General features: G+C 32.8%; 1 protein-coding gene across 1 annotated transcript in view; it reads left to right on the top strand.

Moving 5' to 3' along the window:
- Positions 1-423: 423 nt before the first annotated feature.
- Positions 424-26406, top strand: part of Glurb (metabotropic glutamate receptor B) — a 79295-nt gene continuing 53312 nt past the window's right edge. The window contains exon 1 of the mRNA XM_018551833.1: positions 424-3508. Within this exon, the coding sequence (XP_018407335.1) occupies positions 424-3508 (3085 nt within the window). The remainder of the gene's footprint in view (positions 3509-26406) is intronic.

Raw genomic sequence — 26406 nt, 5'->3', positions numbered from 1 at the left:
CCCGTAAAAGTGCGTATATGAACATATATAAAAAAATATGTCTCTTATTTTAGTCTACCAGAACTTATCTTGATAATTAGAAGCTCATTAAAATTGGAGGATATTTTTTTGTTTCCCTTGTGAATCAATGCAAATTTTAAGTTGTTTTCTTTTCATATATTATACTTTTTTCAATAATTAATTTCGTACGTATCATCTATTTCACTTTAATATGTTTTGTTTAATATTTTATATGCTGTGTGTATACATTTTAAATAAAAAAAATTGCATAATTCAAAACAATAATAAATAAACATAATTTTATATTGGCTACGTGAATTTTTTCAAATAAATTAATAAGTATAAATAAATAATTGTAATTAATGAAGTATTTTGTTTTTTTTCAGGATTTGGCAATGATTAATGAGACGAAGAGGTGATGTAATGTGGCGAAACTTTGGTTGGACGGCCATTCTGGCCACATGGACGATATTCCTGATTTTGAACAGCGGCTTAACTGATGAACGAGTTCCCAATAATCCACAAAACAAGAATGAAGACTCTTCTTATAAAGTTCACGAAGAGATGGATCACGTTTTCGATAAGAACGTTGATGATGATTCGAGGTTCCGATATGCGAGAGAAAATTTTAAATCAAATGATCGTTCACCAATGCATGTGAAAGCAATTTCTCTAGAATTCAAAAATACGGAAAATCGCGATTTGCGACTCAGTGGATATGAAAAGCACATCGCGTCAAATGCAATGACTGCGACGAAGTATTTGAAAGACGACAAAAGTGCGCAACTGATTACAAAAAGAGCAGCAACGGAAAACATATGGTTGTCAAAAGTTATCGTTATGAAAAAGTCAAAGAATACAAGAAATGATCTTAAGTTCATTTTTAGCTTACGCCCATCGCCGTCGACGTTTCGAGAATTGGAAAGTACCTCAAGACGGAGAAGACGTAAGAAAAGAATTATCAATGTGTTCTTGAACGATGATAAAAAGGTAGAAACGATAAGACACGATACTCAGGCGTTGGATAAGAAAGACGGACAATGGAAAAAGCATGAGACAGATCAAATCTTCAGCGAAGAAAACGGAATGACCGCATTCTTTCCAGACAAATTCACAAAGAGTCCGCATAGTAAGAAAGATAGTTCTATACAAAAGTTTAAAAATTTCGATGTCTCGCAACTCGAAACTACGAAAGATATCGAATTCAGGCATACCAATGAAAAACACAAGCACAATAAAAATGAAAGAGATTCCTGCCAAAATGTCGAGCTAACAAAAAACAGCACGAATAAAGTGATTTACATTAAAGCCAATGACGAATTTCAAAGTGTAGAGCCAACTTTGTCAAATTACTTACGTTCGAAGGGAAATCAGAGTCGTGGAAGTGCAACTGTTATAACTACCACAAATAACGCAATCACAGAAAATTCACCCGACGATCGTTCCATACCTGTCACTAGGACTACATTAATCTTTAGCTCCAAAATCTCGAGCGCAAACGGAGAAATTGGTGATAAAGAAAACACTGTAAGTCCCTATTACTCTTCGGAGGACGAATATTCGAAATCTTATAAAACGGATAAGTTTCTAGCAGCCAAAACGCACAAACGCGACGAATATTCAAAGATAGGATTTAAAGTAAGTGCAGATACACATGGGAACAAGAAGAAAAACGGGAACACCGATTTGTTCACTTTTCGCGTATTGAATTCGCCCGACAACCATTTCACTAGAAAAAGAATCAGCTTTACGAGACATCCCTTTTTATACAAAAAAAGGAATTTATTAAAGGCAAATAATCCATTCGATTCGCAATATCAATATCTTTCTTCAAAAAGTAATGATAATGCGAGAACAAATAGAAAAGTAGATCTTGGCAAGATGCACACCAGCAAAAAAGCGGAAGGGAAGAAGATTACTGCCGCTGCAAAGTACGCGAGGCACAACATGCATAAACTCGAACGTGATCTGTTACCAACTAATTTATATACCAAGAAAAATGAAGAATCCAACTTACACTATCAGATGCCAGCGCGTATTTCAGTCACGCAGAAAAGGAATCCAATGCACGTACGACACGTCGAATCCGACGCGAACTGCGAGCGCCCGCGGACAACCGAGTTCGAGGCTGAAGATCGTGACGCGTTTCGAATCAGCCTCTGGAATGTCTTCGATCTACTGAGGATCGCAAAATTCGGCAGTCTCCCCGAGAGAGCTCATGAGCGTCTGAAATACTCGAGGAAATTTCATGCAATCAATAGCGATACGCAGCCTCCACACATCGCTAAGACAATCGATGGAAGATCAAAACTCGACGAAGAGCCTCGAAGAACTTCAATAGAGAGCGTATCTATCTTTTTCGATGCTGCGAATGTCAGCGATAATTCAACCGAGATGCAGAAGATTAATGGGCATGTGCAGTCATCGAGCGAACTTACGGATGAGTCCGGATTAGAAAATGTCAGAGTTACAACGAGACGAGGTAAAAATCGTCGTGACATGCATAAAGAACCTGGATTTTATTCACGAAGCAGCAGTGTCCATAACTCAAAGAATCGACGATACAAACGTCACGAAGATCGTAATACTCCAGGGATGTCGACGTCATCTGAATTCGATAGTGAGACGTCGAAGACACTCAATACGGCAAGGGCAGCAGTAACGTCGAATTCGCTAATCGAATTTACTATGAATCCATCCATTTCGGCAACTCCAACAAATAACAAAGATGAAACATCAACTGACGCGAAACATGTTCTTACATCTATAGAAACACTGCCGTATACTTCGAAATATAAAGAATTTCAGAAAGAGTTGCAATCAATTCCATTGACGACTGATCACGACGAAAGATACACAAACACTCCGGCAACAGTGAGTTCTGATTCATTACAGATAGCGTTGATAGATACTCCGAAAACATTAAACGCCAATTTAGTAGATACGCAATTTCAAATCAAAGCGCTCGATCGATCGAGCGTGATAACCAAAATAGACGGCTATATTATTCCGAAAGAGACTCCTTCAGCAACGGAATCAAATGTGCGAGTATCCGACATTACAAACAAGAACCTCTTCGATGTGTCTTCGACCGAGCTCATTAATTTGCAAGAGGAATACGGTAATGAATCCGTTTGGACCATTGACCCATTTCGTCAAAGGAATAGTGATCCTTCTCAAGGTGTCTCCGAGAACATTACCGCGGAGAACATCGTCGACTCATCGGCCGGTGACGTGCACTCAGATCAGTGGCCTGTAAAACATAGCGCTGTGGTGGAAGGCGATCTTGTCCTCGGGGGACTGATGATGGTACACGAAAGGGAGGATACAATTACATGCGGACGTGTAATGCCTCAGGGTGGAGTTCAGGCTTTGGAAGCCATGCTGTATACGCTGGACACTCTCAATAATCAAGAGATTGTGCCTGGAGTCAAGATCGGAGCTCATATACTCGATGACTGTGACAAGGACACGTACGGTCTTGAGATGGCAGTGGATTTCATTAAAGGTACGTAACCGTGGAACATATCATAATTATGCACTTTCTTACATATGTTGCACGTACATCTAATGCCGTACAGCGAATCGTGACATACAAATCGTATAAACACTACTTCTTTAATAATATTATATCGTTTTCTTTTTCCTTACATTTCAATATTATTCTTCTTCATTCTTAATTTAACTTCTAAAGCTTTATTCTCTCATATTTTAAATTAAACTAAAACTGAACGTACAAGCGTGGAATTTTGCTTTCCTGTGCAAAATTGAGTATGATTATCACGTATTTCTCCTAAGAGAATTTCTCATCTATCATTGTTATTGAAAGCCCTATGATGCCGCAGGTCTATAATATCTCTAGAGATTTAGAAAATTACGCTAGCAAAATCACCGCTATGTAATTTCTAGTGAAATAAACTTGTTTCGTTATCGCCTTGATACAGCGCAATGATTGGACACTTAAGGCCGAAAGCATATGTGCATGTATGTATACGAGCAACATTGTTGGTATTTTTACACAATAGAGAAATTTACATTTACACGACAAAGAATATAGGCAAATTGCTTTTAAACGTGTTTTCCAGTTTTTAAATACACACAAATAACGCATGTCGATTGACATTTATTTTGTTCATTTCAATGCTTCGATATTTTTTTTTCAGTAACTTCTATATCCATTCGACAGAAATATAGAAACTTGTCATCAAAAAATCGTGATTCAAAATTTTCTGTAAAAAGTAAATATACTTTCATTAACTTGACATCTCTTTTTTTCATGAAAAATTATATATAATATAACAGCAGAGTTATTTACGACAAGCACTTTTATATTTGATAAAATAGATTCAGATATCACACATACAGGGTTGGGAAAAAGTTACTTTATAAAAGTAACTTATTATCGTTTTTTTTTATTGAAAAAACATTGTTATAGATATTTGTCATTGATTTAAAAAATTTTTAACGTTTACCGTTATATAAAAAATAGCGAATCGTTATAATATTCGTTATACTTTTGTTAAATTTTGATTTTTTAGAGTAGTGTCGAATTGTTTAGTTGCTAATTTGAACAGTTTAACAAAAGATCTATATCAGTTATGATCGCAATATATTAAAGAAAACTCGTTTTTACACGTTCCATATACATATTGTACAAAATAACGATTATATTCGCTAGCGTTATTAAAGAAATGTAACTGCGTTACCATTAACGTTGAAAATAGAAAAATATAATGTTGTTACTCTCTCTCTCTCACTTGTTATTAAAAAAAAATAATTGTAACGGTAACGACGTTATAAGTAACATATTACTTCTCAACTCTATATACCAGTAGATAAATAAAATAATATCAATGTTTCACAATTTTGAAAAAGCATATTCACTACCGGTAAGTTTTCCCGACCGACTGTCGGTAAATTTCCGGAAGTTGGGCAGAAGCGAGCTTTTCACAAGGTAACAAACCACCCCAGAAATTCGCAGAAACGCCAGCATTCGATAAATTTAAAATGAGATTTATCGTACGCTGAGGGGTTCCTGCGCTGTAGTAACTTTATCGCTGCCAGTAAAAACAACAAAAACAGTTTAATATCGAACATCGATTGCATCTACAATTAATGGAGAATTTTTATCTTATTTCAATGTTCAACGACACACATAATTTCTTTTGTATAATATCATATCTAACAGAATATTATTTTAACTATTTGCAAATGTATTTATCTTTTGTAAAGTTAATTATGCAAAGTAATTTATTTTATAATTTTACGAAAAGAACTAGAAGAAGTTCTTTCTTCTGAAAGAATTTATAATTCTAGCTTGTTTTCCAATTCACGAAGTTTTTACGAAGATATTTTTTGAATAAACTTGTTTGCTTGGGGCAACGTGTAGAAGCATTTGTAATTCAAAAGAAACAAGCAGTTGTTGCATGGTATAATTATTCTGTACCGGTCTCAGTAGAAGTTACGCTGTAGAAAACGTGACACGCCATAGTAAAACTAGTGCACTAGTGATAACGTCCGAAAAATTGAAGTCGTTGTATTATTCAACGGATACCAAGCAATGTGAGCTATCTCCACTATGTTCGGAATACGAATTCTCTATTCAATTCATATATTTAATCTTGACCTGGGTTAATAGCTGTCGGTGAACGCGTGATACTGCATCGCTGTAAGCTTGCGTTCTACCAGCTGGCTTCAACTCGTTGGTATTCACGATGGTCGTAATCGGTTTTATTGATACTTCCCCCGAAGAGAGATTTAAGCGGCTTATAGACGCGGATAAATCCTCGGAAGCTCGTCAAAAATCATCAGCGAATAAAAAACTAAATTTGATAAAAAAAAACTAGATTGTTCAATTTTTCAATAAATCTATTAATAAATCGCTACACATATTTCCCCTTTCTCAAAGTTCTTCATTTGTGCGTTATTAATATTTTTCAAAAAAATTGTCATTTCCATTTCTGCATTCTATCGTAAACATGGTTTACGGAATAATTTTCAAAAAATCAGCGAAAATATGATTTTATGCGTATTTGCACGTTACGTTGTTAAAACGTAAATATGTGTAATTAAACATAAGTACTTAAAGTAACAACTAAAAATAAAATAAAATATTTTACATAATCCGGATTGGGATTCAAATTCTTAACATAAATCTTTTAATAATATATGTATGCAATGTGTGCGCGTGTAATTGTACATAAATCATGTATTATACTAATGTTCAATTAATGAAATAATTATAATGTAATAGTTAATGTGATATAGTTGTATCAAAAAATAGTTGTAGTGTTAAATCGACGCAAAACATTTCATATGCACATTCATAAAGTGATATGATAACCACGTGGAGACGAGAGTAGCTAGATTACAAATAGTTAAACCGAATTGATTTAACATGTTCGCGGTATGTGCGGATAATCTTCAAATCGATAGGTCTTTATAAGCCGTTAATTAATTTTGCATGCTGAATTTCCCGTTGAGAGCGTCGCGGACATTGCGGTCTATAATTATTATTACCTTCGATACAATTCGTTCCCTGCATGTGCAGAGTGTATCGCGAAATTACGGTAACACAATTGTCACGCGAGACAGCGTCATTTCAAACGACATTTAAAATTCGAAGAATTATTAATAGATAAGAAAAAAAAACAAAAAAATTACAAAATAAAAATATTAAAACAATTCTTTAATTATTTGTATATTGTTGCGTTGGTAGGAAAAGTGATACATTTCAAAATTACTAACTTTTTAGTAAAGCATTTTAAGTTCTGGATTAAAATTAAATTGGACAATGAATATTTTCAATGTTTTTAACCTTATTTTTTTCTATTATACTTTCAATTATACTTGTTATACTTTCAATTAATGTATTTTTTTAGAACTATGTCATGAGTTTCCAAAATTCGAATATTGCAACCCTAATATAAATTTCATCCCTTTCTCTCTTAAAACATTTTTTCATACAAGCAAATGAGTTGTAAATATACTTTTTTCACAAAAATATATATGTATATATTAGTCCTTAAAATCGATTTTTTGCATCTTGCTAGTACTAATTTTTTACTTGCTATTTTTCTATCAATGCAGTGATATGTCAGTCATTCTGATGATTATAACAAATTATAGTCATAAACTATTAACGACTCAGCGTACAAAAAGATGGAATATATAATACGTCTAAAATCCACTAATTTAATTGTAAGCTGAAAGTGTAATTTTGCAGCGTTCGTTCCGAGTCGCTGCTTCTCTTTACTTCGCAAGACATCCAGATGTAATGCTAATGTAGCATGCTTTACGAATCTCACTGTCATGATACTTAGACTGACTGCGCAAATCTTTAGAGTTATTATGCCGTAATGGTAACATTTAACGTTAATGAGCAATAATACAGTTATATCGCTCTCTACGAGTCTACATTTCGGACTCATAATATTAATAAATTATATATCACGTACATTTCGATTGTTTCAAAATACCTAACATTAAAAAAATAAAACATATGCTATACTAACACACTCATACGCGTATATCTATATTTGAATATAAAACCTTTCGTTGCTTTTAATTCAACTGTAACTAAACGCGCTATTGATATTGGAACATTCTGTATAATTCAATGTACATTCGTAGAATACCATATCTGATACCCAACGGTGAATGACATCGTATACGTTGTCATTAAAACATAAATGTTTTTGCGTTCAAACTGCACGCGAACTCTCGAGATAATGTTACTTCTAGTAGCGAACACAGCAATTTGTCACGACTTGCTTCTCGACGAACGATTTAAAAACAACATTTTTCAATGTGCAACTCAGCTGAGACACTGCAGCAGGAGATAATGGCAAAATCGAATATCGCTGTACCTCACGGAAGTGAGCAGTAATAACGATTTTATGAAAGTTTAATGAGACCAGAATTTCCACCAGGCATTCTCATTCGAAGCGAGTCATTTACAAGAATGAAGAAGAATCTGTGAGATGCCTTGTTAAAACGTTAACTGTCCTGTTAAAACGTTAATTATTATTGTTATGAAAACGTTAACGATATTGGCAACATTGCGAATAGTGAGCATTCGTGTAAATGCGAAATGTTTAATATTGTACATGTATTTATTATATGTAATGAAACAATTCTTGGAATTATAAATCAAAGATACAGAAACATAACTCATCAACGAAACTTTTACAAACTTTGATCAATCTTTGATTAAAAACCTTTTAACTTTTTACGATACAATTTTTAGGTAAAGCGACGGAATCGTTCGACGTAAATTTTGGGTATCGTAAAACTTCTCTCTGGAAAGCGCCAATAAACGCGTTCCTCTCTTTCTCCTACAGGTCCCGAGTTGTTGATCAATGTTACGAGAACGCTACACTGCGGTGGAATATTTAAACGTGTGCTCGCGTGGCCAATATATATCGGAACATCAAACGTATACTTGCTTCCTTTGTGCGAGAATACTAACGTTGTAACATACCGTTATATAGACTATTTTTTCAAACTTTCATCCAGTTGCATCATCACTTTCTGCAAATGTTCTGGAAAACTATTTCGGCGTTGCAGTTGCCGGAAGTCATGTGTCAAGGGAATGGCATTCAATATCACTTTAAATATTACATCTGTTGATCCTCTTATACAAGTATTGTAAAAATGTTTTTAATTTGTAAAACGATGCTATCTAAAACGCGATAGCGATGTGATGTAATTTTTAAAATAAATTCCATCCGTGTTCTACATATTTGCATGAAGTTATACTATGTTGCATAGAAACGTACAAATAAAATATTTTAAACAAACATTTAAAAAACCACATATAGTTATATCTATACCTTTTTTTTTTAACAGAAACTAACCAACAAACTTTTCTCGTCATAAATTTGTATAGGATTATATTATGGCTTAAAAAGCTTTACGAATAAAAACGCGAGGATTCATTAACCACCTAGCGTCTAACGAGGTTTAAACCAGAGTTTCCGTAAATTAGTATGCGATACTTAATACTATTTTTTTTTATCAGGATTATGCTTGGCCACAGGTATTTATCAACCTTGCTTGTTACCAGTACTCATAACTTTGATCTCGTTACGAAAAGTAATGTAAGAGGAATCCCATATACTTAACTGGACCAAAAAAATGAAAATGCTGCGTATACTTAAATAAATATGCAGCATATGACTTTATGCAGAAAGGCTGAGAAACCGAGTAATATTGTAGGTATGTATGTCTAATTGTGGTATGCACCATGAGAAAATTGCAATAATTACGGCGATTCAACTGACGACATTAAATTAGTAATATAAGTTTATATTGTGTTCTCAGAAAAAAAAAACCATGAACTAAAACGGTTAAGACAAAATAAGATTAATATAAACTTAATATTCGATAATAACGTAAAAAATGTATTAAAAATTACAATAGTTGATTAGAGTTTTAAGAGAAAAAGGAAAGAACGAAAAAAAACGTAGCACAAAATGTTTTCCTCTCCAAAATTATAAGTACAATTATATAAATATATAATATATTAAGCTAGTGTTAAAGTCTAAATTTAGATATCATAACACACTCAATACGAATAATCTGTTGTGTATTATCGCTAGAATTAACATAATTGAGTGATTCCGCAGCTGGCAATGTGTGTCATCACATAATATTATATCTATACATAGCAACACCTATCCTATATTCATTGCTATTTAAAAATAAAGGTATATTCTGTTAATATCTCTAAAATTTTATCTCCAAAAAACAGTAACCTATTTACTGGGATAATTTTAAATGAAAGTTCTTAAAAAGAAGATAGAGTAAAAAATGAAAAAGTATTCAAAAACATTTTTCTAGTGCTAAGAGAGTTCTTTCCTGGGGAAAAAAATCTGACAAAAATAGGTTCCTTCCGGCGATTTATAATTTCTGAAAAATAACACTGTGTATAATGTTTATCATTTTATTTGTTTTCGTAAAAAAAAAAACCACGAGTGACATAAAAAAAAAACAAGAGACAAAAGATACATATATTATGTAGTGCTATTTATAGAATCTTGTTCCGCGGATGAATAATAATAGAAAAAAAGTAATCTTTCAAGTCACGTGTTTCGAGTCATGCTCGCTCAAAGATCTGTTATAAATCATGGCTTCTCGACTCGGTGAAAGCTAATCCCAGACAAAGCTTTAGATATTCTTAACAAATCACAGTCGATTGCACGGTTGCGACCCGGCACTTAACGAACTTATCTCGGCTTGCCCCGAGAGAATTGATCACCGAGATATAAGACTTCCGGCACGAATTTCCGAAGCCACCTCGGTCAGCTCCGGCTACGTGATCTCATAAGTAACTGCACAAAAACACGCCTAATCCATTTTCCGCAGCCATGATGCACCAAGCACGTGATCACTATCATTTTCCTCCATTTTGCAATGTCGTTCAATGTATTCGCGACTTTATAGATCCTGCAAACGGACACTACATCGTTTTATTTTTGTTTCCTTTTACTGATACGCTTTACCGGCAACCGGATTAAATGAAACGTCAAAAAAGTCGACCGATATTCTTTTTAAGAGTATTATATGTAGAAACGCGTGGATTGCTTTTTCACTTTTCACTCTCTCATCGTTCACGTTTTGTGTAGCAATAATGCTAACAAAACTAGTTAGATATAATTAGATTTCCTAATTTTATTGTTTTCACAATTTCGATATACACGTCAGTGATGTCCTTTTGTCAAATTTCACATGTTAATTCTCGTAAAACTAAACCAATAAGAGGTAGATAAAATGTCAAAAATCATGTACTAACTGTATCAACTATTAGACTTCTCATACATTTTTGCATAGTGCACAGCATAATAGATTTGTGAACTATTACACGTCATAACCAGCTGTGACGTGCCGAATTTCAAGACATTATTCCGCGAGTAACAGATGTCGCGCATTTCTAGAAATTGCTCTCAATTTCTCGATAAATTAATCGCAGGATTGGTGCAACGCCAAACTGTGCCAGCCATTTCCTACCACTGGGCTATCGTGTAGTTTTAAAGTCGTTGGCCAAAAATTAAACGCGACATCCTCGTGATGATTCGAACTATAGGTTACTAGGATGTTCTATTTATCTCGAATTTCTGTGAGTAGATATAATGAAATGGCAATGGATTAATCGTCGATTTTTTAGTAATTAATATGTTTCAATTAAACAGTCGAACAATCTTTCTCTCCAATTGGATAACTCTCACATGTCTTGCACTTTTCTCTAATTACTGTTCTTGACCATTACGTGGATAGATAGATTGTTCCTCGTTGCAGCTCGGACTTCGTGTAATCGTATCTCGAAAAATGTAATCGGAAGCTACGTTTTCGCAAAGGATCTATAATACCCATCAGGTACTGTATATAAGAGCAGACATCAGATAATTATCGTTTTGCGATTAATGCAATAAATATTTGATCGTGATTGTTTATTTTGTATTTTCGTATAATAATATTATTTAGAAATTTTCTAATAGCAAAGAATAATATAATTAATAATGTAATACGATTAAAAAAATCTCTTGTTACGTTTTATCCAAGAGTAAGCGTGACCACATGTCTTTCAAATCAACATAGTTATTAACTCAACACAGTTAACAATTGTTCGACATTAGCTCAATTTTGCACATTAACTACGTTTTTTGGGTCAACCGTGTACAACACATTAAAGAGCCATATATACGGAAGACCATAGTGATAACAAAACTTGCGAAACGCGAAGATAATTGCGGTGCAAAAACGACAGCTGAAAATTCGTTGTGTTAGGTATATAGCAGGTGTTGGAATTACAAATAACAAACAAATAGCGAAAAAAATATTTTTGTTCTTTTAATTTTTTGAATGAAAAAAAAATTAGAGAAAATCGAATAATCTATTAGTACAGCGAAATTAAAAATGAGAGACATGAAAAAGACATCTCTTTGAATGCAGGTGATGTACACGTTGATAGGTGCGAGGTGGCTTGTTTCCGTTATGATAGCACCACATGCAGTACCTATACATTGCCGTGTAAGCTAATTACCGCAGTATTTTAGCCGTGCGAGACCACTCACCTCACGGACTACGAAATTACGCTGCGAGTTTTGACAAGGAAATATTCCAAAACGGATATGATTTATTATTACCAAACAGTTTGCCTTAGTTATTCTCGTAAAGATTATTAAAATTTAATTACATTCATCATTACTCATACGCTAGTAAATATATTCAAATAAAAACTAATTAAGATTTAGTCGTATAAGTATTCCCTCCTGATTGCAGCTAAACGGATGGCACAACTGGAATATGCGGTTCTTCATCTTTGCCATTTAATCCGTGGTTGCATAAGAACCGGCTGGCTTAGTTTGGCTTTATGATTAATTTATCGAGAAATTTACAATTTCAAGGAATTAATTAAAATGTATCAAGAAATCTTTGTAATACATTTCGCATATGTATTGTTCTGAAAGAGCTAATATTATTATCAAGTAATATTGCGTTTCTAAATTCAATTAAAATACTTTTTTTTTTTCGCAAACACTACGCGAACGTTATTTTATCGAAAATATCTCGTTATCTTCCAAAATTCTCTGCAAATTCTCTCACATTCAAAATAATGTGCTCGCTGACATTATAGCCATTATTTAACCGCTAGATATAAATTAGTACATACAGAGACAATACAGATTGCTATGCGAGACAGCAGGAAAGAGAGGGCGCGCCAAGATACAGGGGAGAGAAAGGACCTACGAGAAAATGGTCAGACCGTTAGGAAGAGAGGGGTCGCAGGGTAGGAGAGGAGATTGGGAGAAGGGAGGAGGGTTGATACGTTCGAGGAGGGTAGCGTTGATGCAGTCGCACCAGCCAGTCAGTGGCTGCTACGGCACAGTAACGCGCGCGCGTGCTCCCTTTTAAATCGTTTTCATGCCTAACAAACAGAGAATTTTCATTGGAATATGACACAAAATTTATTGCAAATGGATAATCCCGTTAATCAAATAGTCGACAATCGTACCCGCCGATCTTGTCTCCCTTTTTGCGCCGTTCGCGATTTAGAATTTTTCGGTAATCCGCGTGTTATATTATACGAGTGACGGAAAGGATGGCTTCTTGCACAGCTTCTTACAAAATATCTTTCTAATTTTTTGCACGTGAATCTTGAAATTCATAAAGCTCCGCGGGAAAGTTGGATAATGTGAGCAAAGTGTATTGAATTAATGTTGCCGTCTTTGCTCAATCTAGAATGAAACATCAAACGAAGATAATAAGTAATCAAGTGGGCGGACTTAACTGACAAAGAGACGCTCTTGAAGTCCTGATGATGAAATATCCTCGAGCTTGCAATTCGATTATACGTTTATCTCACGAGTATGTGACATCGACGATTTATTACTACGGTATTATATCATTATCGATTGCCCGTTAAAATATTCCTCTTCACACAAATATATTTATCTAAATTTGTTCGAGAAACTACTTACAAAAAAAGAATAAGATATTAGTGACTTGCTTTTTTAAACTATTTTTGTGCACTAAATAACAATCATTTGTTTTGCTGTTGTAAATTCAGACTTTTTCTTTCACCAGTTTTTCGAAACATGTATCTGTAAGATACGTATTTCTGATAGTCATTCAAACAATCGCCGTGAAAGCATTAAACGAGTTATTTGCGCCGAGATAAAACATAATTTTTCTAAAAGAAATGAATAAACAAATCGTTAAAACAAGCGGATAAACAAATCGTGAACGAATTGTGATAAAAACAGAGTTATTCAATTTGACAATCAATTGTTGTGCGCGAGATTTTCGGTTAGCTGACGAAAAATTAAATTAAAAGTTTATACGTGGTTTTTTTTAGTTTGAAACATAAATTTCATATGACAAATATGCCGTGTGCGACATTTATCTTCTAGATAAAAATTTAATTATAACTAAAGAATATTATTTAAAAAGTATAGTAATATCATATTGAGCAACATATGAAACATTTCTTTTTCATTAGCACTATACTATACTCTTTTCAAGTTATTTTATTATAAAATCTAGGACACACTTTGCAACCTTAATTTACAATTTAAAAAATTATTTTTAAAAATATATTGCAACCATCTTTAATGTGTATATTCTTGAATAATTCAAAATAAGTTTTCGATATTATGATTATCATCGTCATGTAATCTCTTCTTTAGTAATCTCAAATAAATTACTTTCCCGAACCTTGAGAACAGGGCATAATCTAACTTTTCTGCGAAAGACATCGTTAAAAATTCCGACTACATAAAGTAAGTAGTAGCTAAAGTTACAATCTACGGCTAGATAACTTTGTCTTCCTCTTCAAATAGAAACTTTAGGAAATACGATCCAGAATCCTCAGATTTGAGCAATTAATTGAAACAGTTCGAGTGAGATGTACATTGTCTATTATATTTTCATCTAATTCGAAGCTGAACTGTACGACTGTTTTGTGATATATTTGATGCAAGTTCGATGAAGATTCCTGCCGCATTTTGGCCCAAATTCGTGAATTATCAATTAATTGGATGGTTTGCAATTACGATTAATTCTGCTGCTTAATTAACTGCGGCATAGCTGATACTTTGAAAATTATCCCGACTTCATGATCTATTTAATTCTTTGTCTATTTAATCCAATAATCAATTGCGCGTAATACAATTGACGACGCACAATGCAAATAACAATAAATATTTTAAAGAATAAATAATTTCCAATAAAATGATTTCAAAATAGTGATGATTAAGTGAAATGCGTTTCATACATCAAGCAAATTTAATTAATATATAACTTGATATGAGAAATATGCATATCGTGAACCATAATATTAATAGTTTATATAATATATTTATTAATTATATGTACATAAGCAAACTACATTATGTTAATTACCATGAATGTAGAATAACAGAAGAACAATATTAGTATGCATATCAATATCGACTACCATGTGAAACATAAATAATCTAAAAGATTTACATATCTAAAATTAAAAGACTTTCTAAAAATCACAAAAGCAAAATTATTCTATTCGTTAATTCCGTTTCTCTATTTTTTTCTTTTTGCTTGTTCGCTCATTATTCCTTTAATCTTTGTAACATGCATTATTATTTTACAAAACTGCGCGCGCGCGCGTTATTACAAACAATCACCGATCTCACAATCCTGGTTCGTGATTGTGTGCTAAACCAACGGTGAAAACCAATTGATTTGACGAGCAGATGTTCGCAATCAGCGTAAATTTAGCATCCGAAAAACGGCGCCCCGTTAATAAACGAGTTGCTGCTTTCACCGTCAACAAAATGGACTTTCCCGTATACTTCAATATCACTACCGAATCGTTATTGCTATTTTAGTAGTTTATGCAATATCCATTACAACATTGCATATTATGGAATTTTCGGGTTATAAATAAAATTATTCGTGCAAAATATTACTCGAGAGAGATAAATTAGGAATATAGGGAACAAAGGGTGCAAGAAGATGAATGCATTTGCGTGATTTGTGAATTCTCAATCAACAATAGTCTATTCTTGTCATTTGATAAAAACAAGAAGAAATATTAACTTTTCATTTAATTTTAATAACGTATAAATATCATATCAATTTTAATAAAGAGAAATTGATACGCGCCATTTGTAAAATTTATAATTAAAACGTTATAAATAGTTTTTATATCATAAAAATATTAATTGTTATTTTATGACTGGAATAATTTACTAAAATGATGAAGAGTGCTAAAGCAATTAGAACAGATATATAAAATGTGTAATGAATTATCCGTGCCTTTTCTCTTAACAGATGCTTTAATGGATCCACCTTAACGAGTGAATTTTCTCTCTCTAGAGAACCAATGTATAAAACTAGTTCAAGAATAAAACTTTTACTATCTATTAGAATATCATGAACTTTAATTAACATCTTTATCATGAATATTAAGTAACTGTATAATTCAGCCATAAAATTTTCGTTAAAGAAGAATCAATTCTGAATTCCATCAAATCGTGAGAAAAACTCGATACTATTTCTAATATAGCTTTGATATCTTCTACCTTGGATTGCAATCATTTTCTCCTCCTCCTTTTTGCAGTATGTATCTGTACAAGTACAATACCGACCATGTAGGGCCAGTGAGCAACAGGTCGTCAAGAAGTGACATTTGATCATGCTTCTATTGAACGCTCATGCGTGAGATCGTAAAGTCTTTCCTGTAATTCATAATGCATGTCCGCGTAGAAAAAGAAACTGCACAAGAGCATTCCGACACGGTGCAACGTAGCCATCAAACTTCCGTCGGAAGTTTGAACCGCGCAACAGGTATACATTCCGCAACAACGAATTACAACCGACCTCGGTCCGTCGTTCTGACGATCGTTTGGCAAAGCTAGAAGTTCGCCAGGAACAACGCAACTTTCAGCGACGTAGCCACGTCGAAGTTTTTAATTACACGAAATCCGGAGTCGTTATCGACGCGCGACCGCACGCTCGCGCTCGCACATCTGCAATTTCTCGGCCATGCAACGAGGCACGGCGCTTCGTGACCGAGCAATTTAAACTTGCGGCTTGCACGATACCACCTGCGGGTTCGAAGTTCGGAAGACCTATCAAAATATCCAATAGCAGGGTCGTCACCGAACCGATAGCGTTGGATAACACGTTGTCTTGATACGGTGTAACACTTTATATCTAAACAATTTTATTTCGTTAAATGCATACCTGCAGTTTTTAACGCATTGTCCTCTATAAAACAGAAGAGCACAAGTAAAAACATTTTTAGTTATTTTTGTTTTTTTTTGTTAACATATGCCTAATATCGACACGAAATCAATAAAATAAACATTAATCACAGTCAATCGTACAATATTTTGAAATACGACTGCATGTAAATATGATATATCAAAAAAGAAACGAGAAAGTGTTGGACGTAATAGGTAATAAATATTATTTTTTTCCGAGAATTCAAGAGGAAAGTGATAAGTCATCATGAAAACAATGGTGAAATCCAGGTCGGCAATAAATTCATTCTAATTTTTACGCGTAAATGACGCAGTTCAAATCGGTAAATGTTCCGAGTAAGCGCGTTAATGTGCCACATTTCATCCTTTACGTAAAAATGTTGAAAAATTGTGACAGCCTAAAGGTCGCACATAAAATTTGCGCAAAGCTTAGAAAGAACGTGCAACACTGAGAAAGATAAGTCCTGTATAATAAAAACAAATGGAAAATTACACAGGCATCATGACGACACATGTATGTTGCCTCTGTACCTTCGAGATCTCTTACATTAGCATACTCTGGAAACATATGTCGCGACACATCGCGTCCCTCAGAAAACTATAACATGCCTTCTGTATAAATCACAAGTTGCGCCTCAAATATAATTGTAAAGCTTACAAATTTTATTTTTAATTAAGTTCGTAATCGTTAATATTTTTTCGTTATCTTGCCCAGTTAATTAAATATTTTACATATATACATATGTATATTTATATACGTACTCAGTATAAATTTAAATGGTCTCTGCATTTTTAGAATCAGTAAATAATCAATTTTATAAATTAGAATTAATTTTTTTTCACTATGATATTTTTATTTAAAAATGTCATCGAATTGAAAATAACATATGTCGCATTCAACTTGTAAATCAGTTGCTCCTCACTTCTGATACGTTATACATACGGAATACGAAAAACACGATCAGTCGAATCTCCCCCAGCCCGCACTAGCACGTCCTTTCCGTCGATCGTGCGCAAGACCTCCGATCTTCCGCTCGAAGCTGATATCGCTCTCCCGTTGATATTGCCAAGGAAGAGTAGCGACGTAAATCATCGTGAATTCAAAGCCCGAGGCGGACAAGCAAAAGCCGCGGCAACATCGAAATCGCCAACGTGTTGGAAACCTGAAACTAGTAACAAACAACATAATTTACCGATTATGACGTCATGAAGATTCTGCTTCTGGCATTATTGAGCTGCATTTGCTCGGCTGATGATCGACGATTGAAGTCTATTAGACAATGGGCCAGGAAGATCGACATCTCGAAGACCGATAACATCTCACATATATCATTGTTGAATAAATATGTGGACTTGATGACTGATGCTGTGAGACTACGTCACTACGATAATCACATAAGTGTACGTTTGAATCATTTTTACAATGAACTACCTCATCCGATCAGACATCGACGTCACCAATCTCGATCGATGGAACCGAACGGTCTGGTCCATCATCTTAGCTGGCCGGTGAAGAAGGAAGCGGTGGTCGAAGGTGATCTCGTGCTAGGTGGCCTGATGATGGTTCACGAGAGGGAGGACACCGTCACGTGCGGACCTGTGATGCCTCAGGGGGGTATTCAAGCATTAGAGGCAATGCTCTATACTCTGGATATTCTTAATCAAGAAGACATCGTCCCGGGAGTTAAGATCGGGGCTCACATACTCGATGATTGTGACAAGGATACGTACGGTCTTGAAATGGCGGTAGATTTCATTAAAGGTACGTACACGTTGATTTATCGAAATCTGATAGTGAACTCTTCATTCTAATTCGTAGTTAATTTTTCTCAAACTGAAGGAAACAGAAAGTTAAGAATGACTTAAAAATTACACCTTTTCATTTTTATATTATTTATCTTTTAACTCAACGAGTTGAGCTCATAAAACTCGTCAAATATTAGAATTCACCGTTCAATATCGAGATACACAGATTCAGTAAATATTATAACATATATGTGTTTGTCGAATGTTATTTGATACGTGAACTTATTCATCTTCATGCTCGTGGATCGCTTTTTAATTAACGAAGTGCAAAAGAAAATCTCTATACGTTCTTGACAAAAGATTCATATAGGTCAGTGTATGATGGAACGCAAATTTCTGATTAAAGTTGATGTTGGACACATATTATCAGTACACTATCATCTGAGTAGTATTCAACGAAGCTATTCGCATATTGTTATTGTCTTGTGTAAAACGACATACCATCAATTTCAATAATGACATTTAATAACATAGATGAATATTATTATAATATTACAATAACTTCTTTTTGGCTATTCATAGTGAAATAAGATTTGTAAAGACGCATTAAAATAATTTAATACACTAAAATTTATTTTACTAAATTACATTATGCAAATTTATAATTTTTTAAATTCATACAATGAAATATATATATATTAATATTTAGAAACTATCAAAAACAGATTTGACAAATGTACTAAAACAGGAGTTATGTGTATTAACTAATAAAGTTTTAATCAGATTAACAAAGTTGAATAAATTGGATATCGATATTCAAAATGTCACGTATTAATTTCCCGCTTACATATATCACGTTTTCGAAGTCTATTAAAAAAGATCAAATGTTCGTTATTACGATAAACGCGAATCAATATATTATATGTATCTATAGAAAAATCAATTACTAAAGATAAAACCATTATAGAGATATCCCATCTCAAAATGAAAATCGAATTATACGATGAGATATGATGGCAGACAGTCGCGTTTTATAATGATAATTAAATTAGACTGTTAATTCGTTCGATACTTTATTAGACTAGATTTTCTGTTATTTATATATTGCACATTGTGCTGTGGCAAAACCAGTATACTCACAATCAGTATGAATGTCTAATAATTTATTACTAAGGATACTTCAGACAAAATTAACTCATCAGCGAAAGTACTGAATATTTAACCAGCTCCTTTTCGCGCTTATAGCAAGCAATTTTTTAAAAATTCTCTTTTCATAAGATGAATTTAAATAAAAATCCTTATTCGCGATCCTTTCGAAGTAGTCTTCCCTCTTGTCGCACGTAGAAAAGAGAAACGTGACTTCCGAATGATGTAGGGATGGCTGCTAAAAAATCAAGCAGCGAGTCTCAGCCATCCTTTGATTCTAAGCGTTGAGGTGGCAAACTCTAGTTCGGTTTATGAATTTCAATGCATTCCGGAAGATAAAATGTCATTTTTCCTGCGTGAGATGTACGTGGAAATGTGAATGATTTTATTCACAACAGAAAATCGTTGGAAGCTCGACTGCTCTTAGCGTAAAGATGCATGATGTATCAAATTGATATCGCATGTTGGAAATACGTAATACGTCAAGGTAAATGTGATGCATATTCGATAGTTATAACGAACATGACCGACATATCATGTGTAAAAGACTCAAAAAGTACAGCTTAAAAAACTCACTTAAAAGGTGCGCAGAAGGCACTATTTCAACCTTAATGCGTGATATATATACTATCCACAGTTAATTCTACTTAATGGTGTCCTGTGTGCATTTACTTTCCCGTGCTACTCGTTAATTATTTTTCTTTGCTACATTCTCGTTGACGTACTTAATTCCGTGCTCCCATCCCTAGCTCTAGGTGTGATCAAAAACTTAAGATGTTTTTGCTATTAACAAAAAGAAAATATAATGATTATACATCTCTGCAAATATTTGTCTCTCATTAGGCAGCAAAAGCGAAAAAATGTTACTAACTGCCTTTATTAAATTTGTTTTTATAATTAAAAGTAAACTTTGTTTTTAAGAAATAATTGTTTTGTAGTAAAAGTTAACAATTCTATGATCGTTAAATTTCTAGTAAGCATAATATACTCTCTGAGATTAACTTGCAATTATTAATTAACTTTTATTTATTTTAGATATTTTGTGTATCAGCAAAAAATGGTTAAGCTTTCATTATTTGCTATTAAGTTTGCTGAATCAACCCAATTAAATGATTTGATCATACGCGAAAGTATGAGAATTCACATGTGTGTGTCTCGAAATTTTTCTAATTGTGTATAACTATTATATTTAGTTCCAAGTGTATCTTACACACGTTATTTCGAAATTATAACTTGAAAGTTTGAATATCTTTTTGCTCCCGTTTTATTAAAACACAACGTGCGCGATATTTCAGAGGACATGCATCACAATTTGCAGCGTTTATTGCATACGGATAGCTAAAAAAAAACAAGAAAATATGATGTATCTAGTGCAAAATAAAAAACATATGCTATACAGTCACTCAAAAATGTTCAATTTAAACGTTAATTTAGAAGAACAAATTAACTTTGCAACTACTTATAATTCGAGCAAGCGATCGAAGTTTGGTGCAGTCGGTTGCGGATATCATGTTGTGTATGGTACATACATATACATTATTCATATTCAAAAGAACGCTAATACCAAAACAGATTTTTCTTTAAAGTTTCATTTGCCATTATTTATGTATTTTATACGTTGTAAAATATAAGAAGAATTTCATTTATAGAAAGAATTGTATAATCCAATTAAGATACAAATAATTATCAATAATTCAACGATCAAAGAAAAATAAATGCAATGATTATGACAGTTTATTTATATTATGTTAAATTGAAACTAATTCGAAACTGATCACGAATAAATAATGTACATTAGCGCATTATGGTTTTGACGTATAAATTTAGAATTAATAATTATATAATAGTATATTAGTGCGCATTTGTATAACATGAGACGCATAAATTTAAATAGCCCCTAAAATTTAGTGTTCGCTCACTTTCTCTTACATTTGTAATGAGAAAACGTATTTGTCATTAGACTCTATTACTAGATAGAGTATCTTCAAGATCCTGGTTATTAAATTTTGTTATTGAACGACTTGGCACGACTCCATTATATGGGCGATATTATCTTGACGTTAATAAATACGAAGTGAAAACGTACACCCGGGCTGATATTAGCTATATAAATTTGACGCAGATCCAGGATTACATAAGCACGCGTTAGGGTTGCCACGACGGATAGTCTTACCTTGAACATTCTACGTCGTCTAGAAGAAATCGTCATCCTTAGTAAACCCTATTCTCTCACAATAACACTGGAAGACCGCGAACATTTTCTACAATATTTCGTCCGTTTGTGACGTGAGTTTAAAGTTTCAAGTTTCAATGCGTACTTCGTTGTTTCGGGAAAATAAATTATTCTCATCAATTACCTATGTCATAACGACGTAAAACTTTTTAGCTGACAATTTTGATAGCCTGTTTAAGATCACAGCAGAGTAACTTGTCATTACAGTTGAAATTTCTTCAGTCATTTATTATGTTTTATCATACACTTTACGTTTGCCTCCAATAAAATTGCGATTCTATAATGTGATATGCAATATTTTTGAAAAACGTTTATGATTAGACAAAAAAATATGTAGTTAAATACAATAAAATTATATATAAATTAATTATAAATACTTGTATAAAATTTATTTATACATTCAATATCGTTAACGTTTATTTATAATTTTATCTCGAAATTTTTGACAATTTCATCACTCATATAAGATTTAGAATATTAATAAAAATGAACATAGAGCAACGAAATTGAAATAGATAAGGAATAAGATTTTAAAATAGTAAAAAATCATTATCTAAAAAATAGAATCTTTTGCAACTAAAATGTGTCACTTTTTTTTATCTCTTTTACACAAGACAACGACCACAGATTTGTTTGATCTCTTTTGACATCCATTCAAGTTAGATATTTGATCGCATAAATTTCCGCGACCCGCATTACGATCCATGATCACGATAGACGTCGACAAACGAGAAGGGGAAAAATATGTGATAAAAAATGGTTCAATGTTAGCACTTTCTTACCTGACCATTTATATATTTTATATATATGTATATATACATAGATATAAAATACGTACTCGTATACGTATATGTGTATATCATATATATGTATATATTGGGTTGGAGAAAGCTTTACATATATGTAAAATCTTTCTCAACTCACCATTTGTTGCGAAAATTTCATTACAATTATATCATTCGATAGAGTAAAATTTCAGTTTAAAAAATTTGTTTTTCTTAATTGCAGTATGATAATTTTTAACGGAGTTATGAGCAATTAAAATTAGAATGCTCTTTCACTTAATTCGCGAATAACTCAGGAACAAAAAATTATAGAAATATAAAAAAAAAACAATTTTATAAGAAAAGCTTCAAGAATTCACGATAGGCAGTCAAAAATTTTCGTAAATTTTTTTGGACACGTGAAAGATGCACAAAGTAAAAAGAAAATTTTTTATCTTTTCCAACTGTTAGTTTTTTACACATAAAAATTACCAAACTCACAAACTAAAAATATAGTAACCCTTCGAAAGTAAAGATTTCAAGCTTTAAGATGTATAAATACAAAATATATTGTAATAAATTAAACAAAACAGATAAAATTGTGTATTTCTTTCTACGTGCGTATCATTATTTTTAACAATTTCTTTTCTACATTAATTCGAAAATTTTTATCCGACTTTTATGTAAATATACGCATATTTCTAACAAATTTTTTGATCAGTAATCTATTTTATGAATTTATGCTGTTTATTTATTTTAAAATATACGTCTATTCACTTCTTCATTTATATTGTATTTGCAGTGCTCTTTGTGATAACTTTCCTAGCTATTTTCACACAGAAATAGCCCCTTAATTCAATTAAAACGCTCAGACAAAGGAAATTATGAAATCGACTTTAATTTCCGCGCGTACGTGAGATGTGATACTAATACAATACTTATAAGATTATCAAAGCATCGCTAACCTTTAAATAACATTCAGCAAAAATGATTCTGGTATATTTTATGACTTCCATTCGCTATTCTCTGCAAATGATACATGCTCACGAAATACGCGTCTTTTATCAATCTCATGAAAGTTTATCCAATTTTATCTGATTGTATCCAGCGACAGGATAATAAAAGTACCTTTGATTTGAAAGAAAGGAGACAAAACAGAAAAAAGAGAGAAAGACGAGGGACGAGAAATCGTAGGGAGATTTCGGAGTTTACGTCAGCCATCGTTTACTACGACAGTCTCTCGGTGAATCAAGGAAAACGCAGTTAAACCAACTGGTGAAATACGCCCGCAGTTTCAGGGGACATTCCAAGATGGCACCGATGGGAGCTTTTGCTCTATTTTATCAATCCAGCCCTCGGGGGCTAGCCGCACCGCGGAAAAAGCGACTAGCATACGTAGCTTGCTATTTCGCACATGAGACCATCGAACGATTAACCTATCTCAAAAGCATTCATGAAAAAGTTGAATCAGCACATACCTACAATTTATTCATCGGAAAAACGATGAATATGTAGATAGCATATTTTTCCGATTTCAAATTGAACAGAGATGCTAAATTTATTGCATCATCATTATATCAAATTATATTCCAAACTGTTTAATAAATGTATCCATTAGAAAAAGATTATTATTTTTTTTATCGACTATAAAGATATTAGTATTATTAAAAATTAATTAAACATAATAATATATATATGTATATTATGATATATTTAATACTGCAGATATAATAAAATAAAATTACCAAGCAATTTCTTCGAACTTCACAATAAAGTTTCTTTAAACGTTTGAATCTCTACGAAATGCAAATATATTCGACCTCATTAAAATTGTTCCATTCTACACAGCGATAAATTACATTAAAAAATGCATGAAGAAAACGAACAAATCGATAACTTAGAATGAGAGTGGATAACATGTCAATTTTTTTTATTTATTCATTAAAATAAATCTTATGGTAGAGAGATTACATAGTCATTTAATAAATAATAAATTATTTCTTCTTTTATAACCCTTTTATAGAATATACCGACTCTTATTTTCTCTTTTACTCTTAGCTTATTGATTATTATTGTATACTTTATTTAACGCGTCATCATTTGTTAACATTGTTTTATCGGAAGTAATAACATGTTTCAACAACAAAACAAAGAGTTGCAATATGGAAAGCTTTACAAAAGTTGCATAATAGTTTTAATACCACATTCATATATAATAGAAATTAAATGATGTAACAAATTTTTTTTTCATCAAATAAGTACGCGAATAGTCAAAAACCAAATCAAATAAAATCTCAAATTTAAGATAAAATAATTTTAGATAAATCAATACTGTTTAATGTCAAGTATACAATAATAAATATTAATTAAAATTAATTGGTATTAAAGACAAAATAATTACACACAAATAATTCTTTTGATATACATATACATATGTATACTTCTGAATTTGATAAACATTTTACATTGCGATTCGAATTTTAGTGCACATTCGACACGTTATAAAATATCTTAGACACAAATTTAATTCGCACTTATCTCAAGCACAGAATTTCATTGGTTCCAGTGAAGCAAAAATCCAGATAAACATACGCCGATAACCGGAAAGAGCTCTCCCATTGGGGTAGTCGTTTGGAAAGAACGTGGTAAAATTGTAGTCCACGCGACGCGCACCAACGTCCAGGCAGTTATTCGCTGCCCACAGAATTGCTTCCGCTCCGTGAGATATGCGCGTTATCTCCATGAACGAACGATATTGCAAAAAATAACATTTCACAGAAAAGGGGAGAACAAAGTGCCAAAATGTACGGTAGTTAAAAATATTCGTGCATTTCGCAAAAAGCACGCGTATGCAATTTGTAGAAATATCATCTGCCAGATTTTTGAACGCTTTGCAATTCATGTTGATACGCATTGCATTAAATGATATATCCTCGGGAAATAATTTCGATTGTACCTGAGGGAATGGCTGACAATGTTTCGTTAAATACCGGTGAAAATTGATTCCACCTTGCTTGTTGCCTGGCGCGACGTGACAACGTCGTGTTTTTTGATAAAATTGCAATAGAAAAATTGAGGTTGACAATATACTCGTTGAAAATACATTCAGTTTACAAGTGTTGTTTTTCATCACGCATTGAGTAAATTACAATAGAATGATCGATATAAAAAAAACGGATAATACATATCATTTTCAATTAAATTATTTAAAGTATTGGTTGAAAATTAACAAAAACTGACGATTGATGCTCAGAGAATACTACAGTATTTATATTGGAATTTACATTATTCACATGGAGATGCATCATTACAATATTATAATTGTGTAATTTACTGTAATAAATAATTAATCTTAAAATAATTTTATATTATATTGTGATAGTTAAAACATTACGAAAATGTCCGTTTAAAAAAACATTGAAGATTAAAAATCGATCGTCATATCTGAACTCGAATAAATCTTACACGCTGATATGGAACACCCTGCTGAAACTAAACCTTATAGGATACCTTGGGGTGTCTTTCTTCCTTATCAAGACAAGAAAACAGTTGAAATGTATACTTCTGTAAAATGTATGATTTAAACCAGCCGATCTCATGAAATTTTACCTCAAAAGTTTACTCGGGAGTGTTTCACGTTGATAACGAGAAAACTATCCACGAGTAGGAACAGACACGTAGCACGAAGTGTAGAAAATTAGAAACGTAATAAAGTAGGGTGTTTTTCTTGGGCTTTGATCTTTATTAAAACGAACACGCAATTCCCTTC

The sequence above is a fragment of the Cyphomyrmex costatus genome, unplaced genomic scaffold (genome assembly GCF_001594065.2).
Source record: "Cyphomyrmex costatus isolate MS0001 unplaced genomic scaffold, Ccosl1.0 scaffold10, whole genome shotgun sequence".
NCBI lineage: Eukaryota > Metazoa > Arthropoda > Insecta > Hymenoptera > Formicidae > Cyphomyrmex > Cyphomyrmex costatus.
This window is presented reverse-complemented; position numbering and strand designations above follow the sequence as displayed.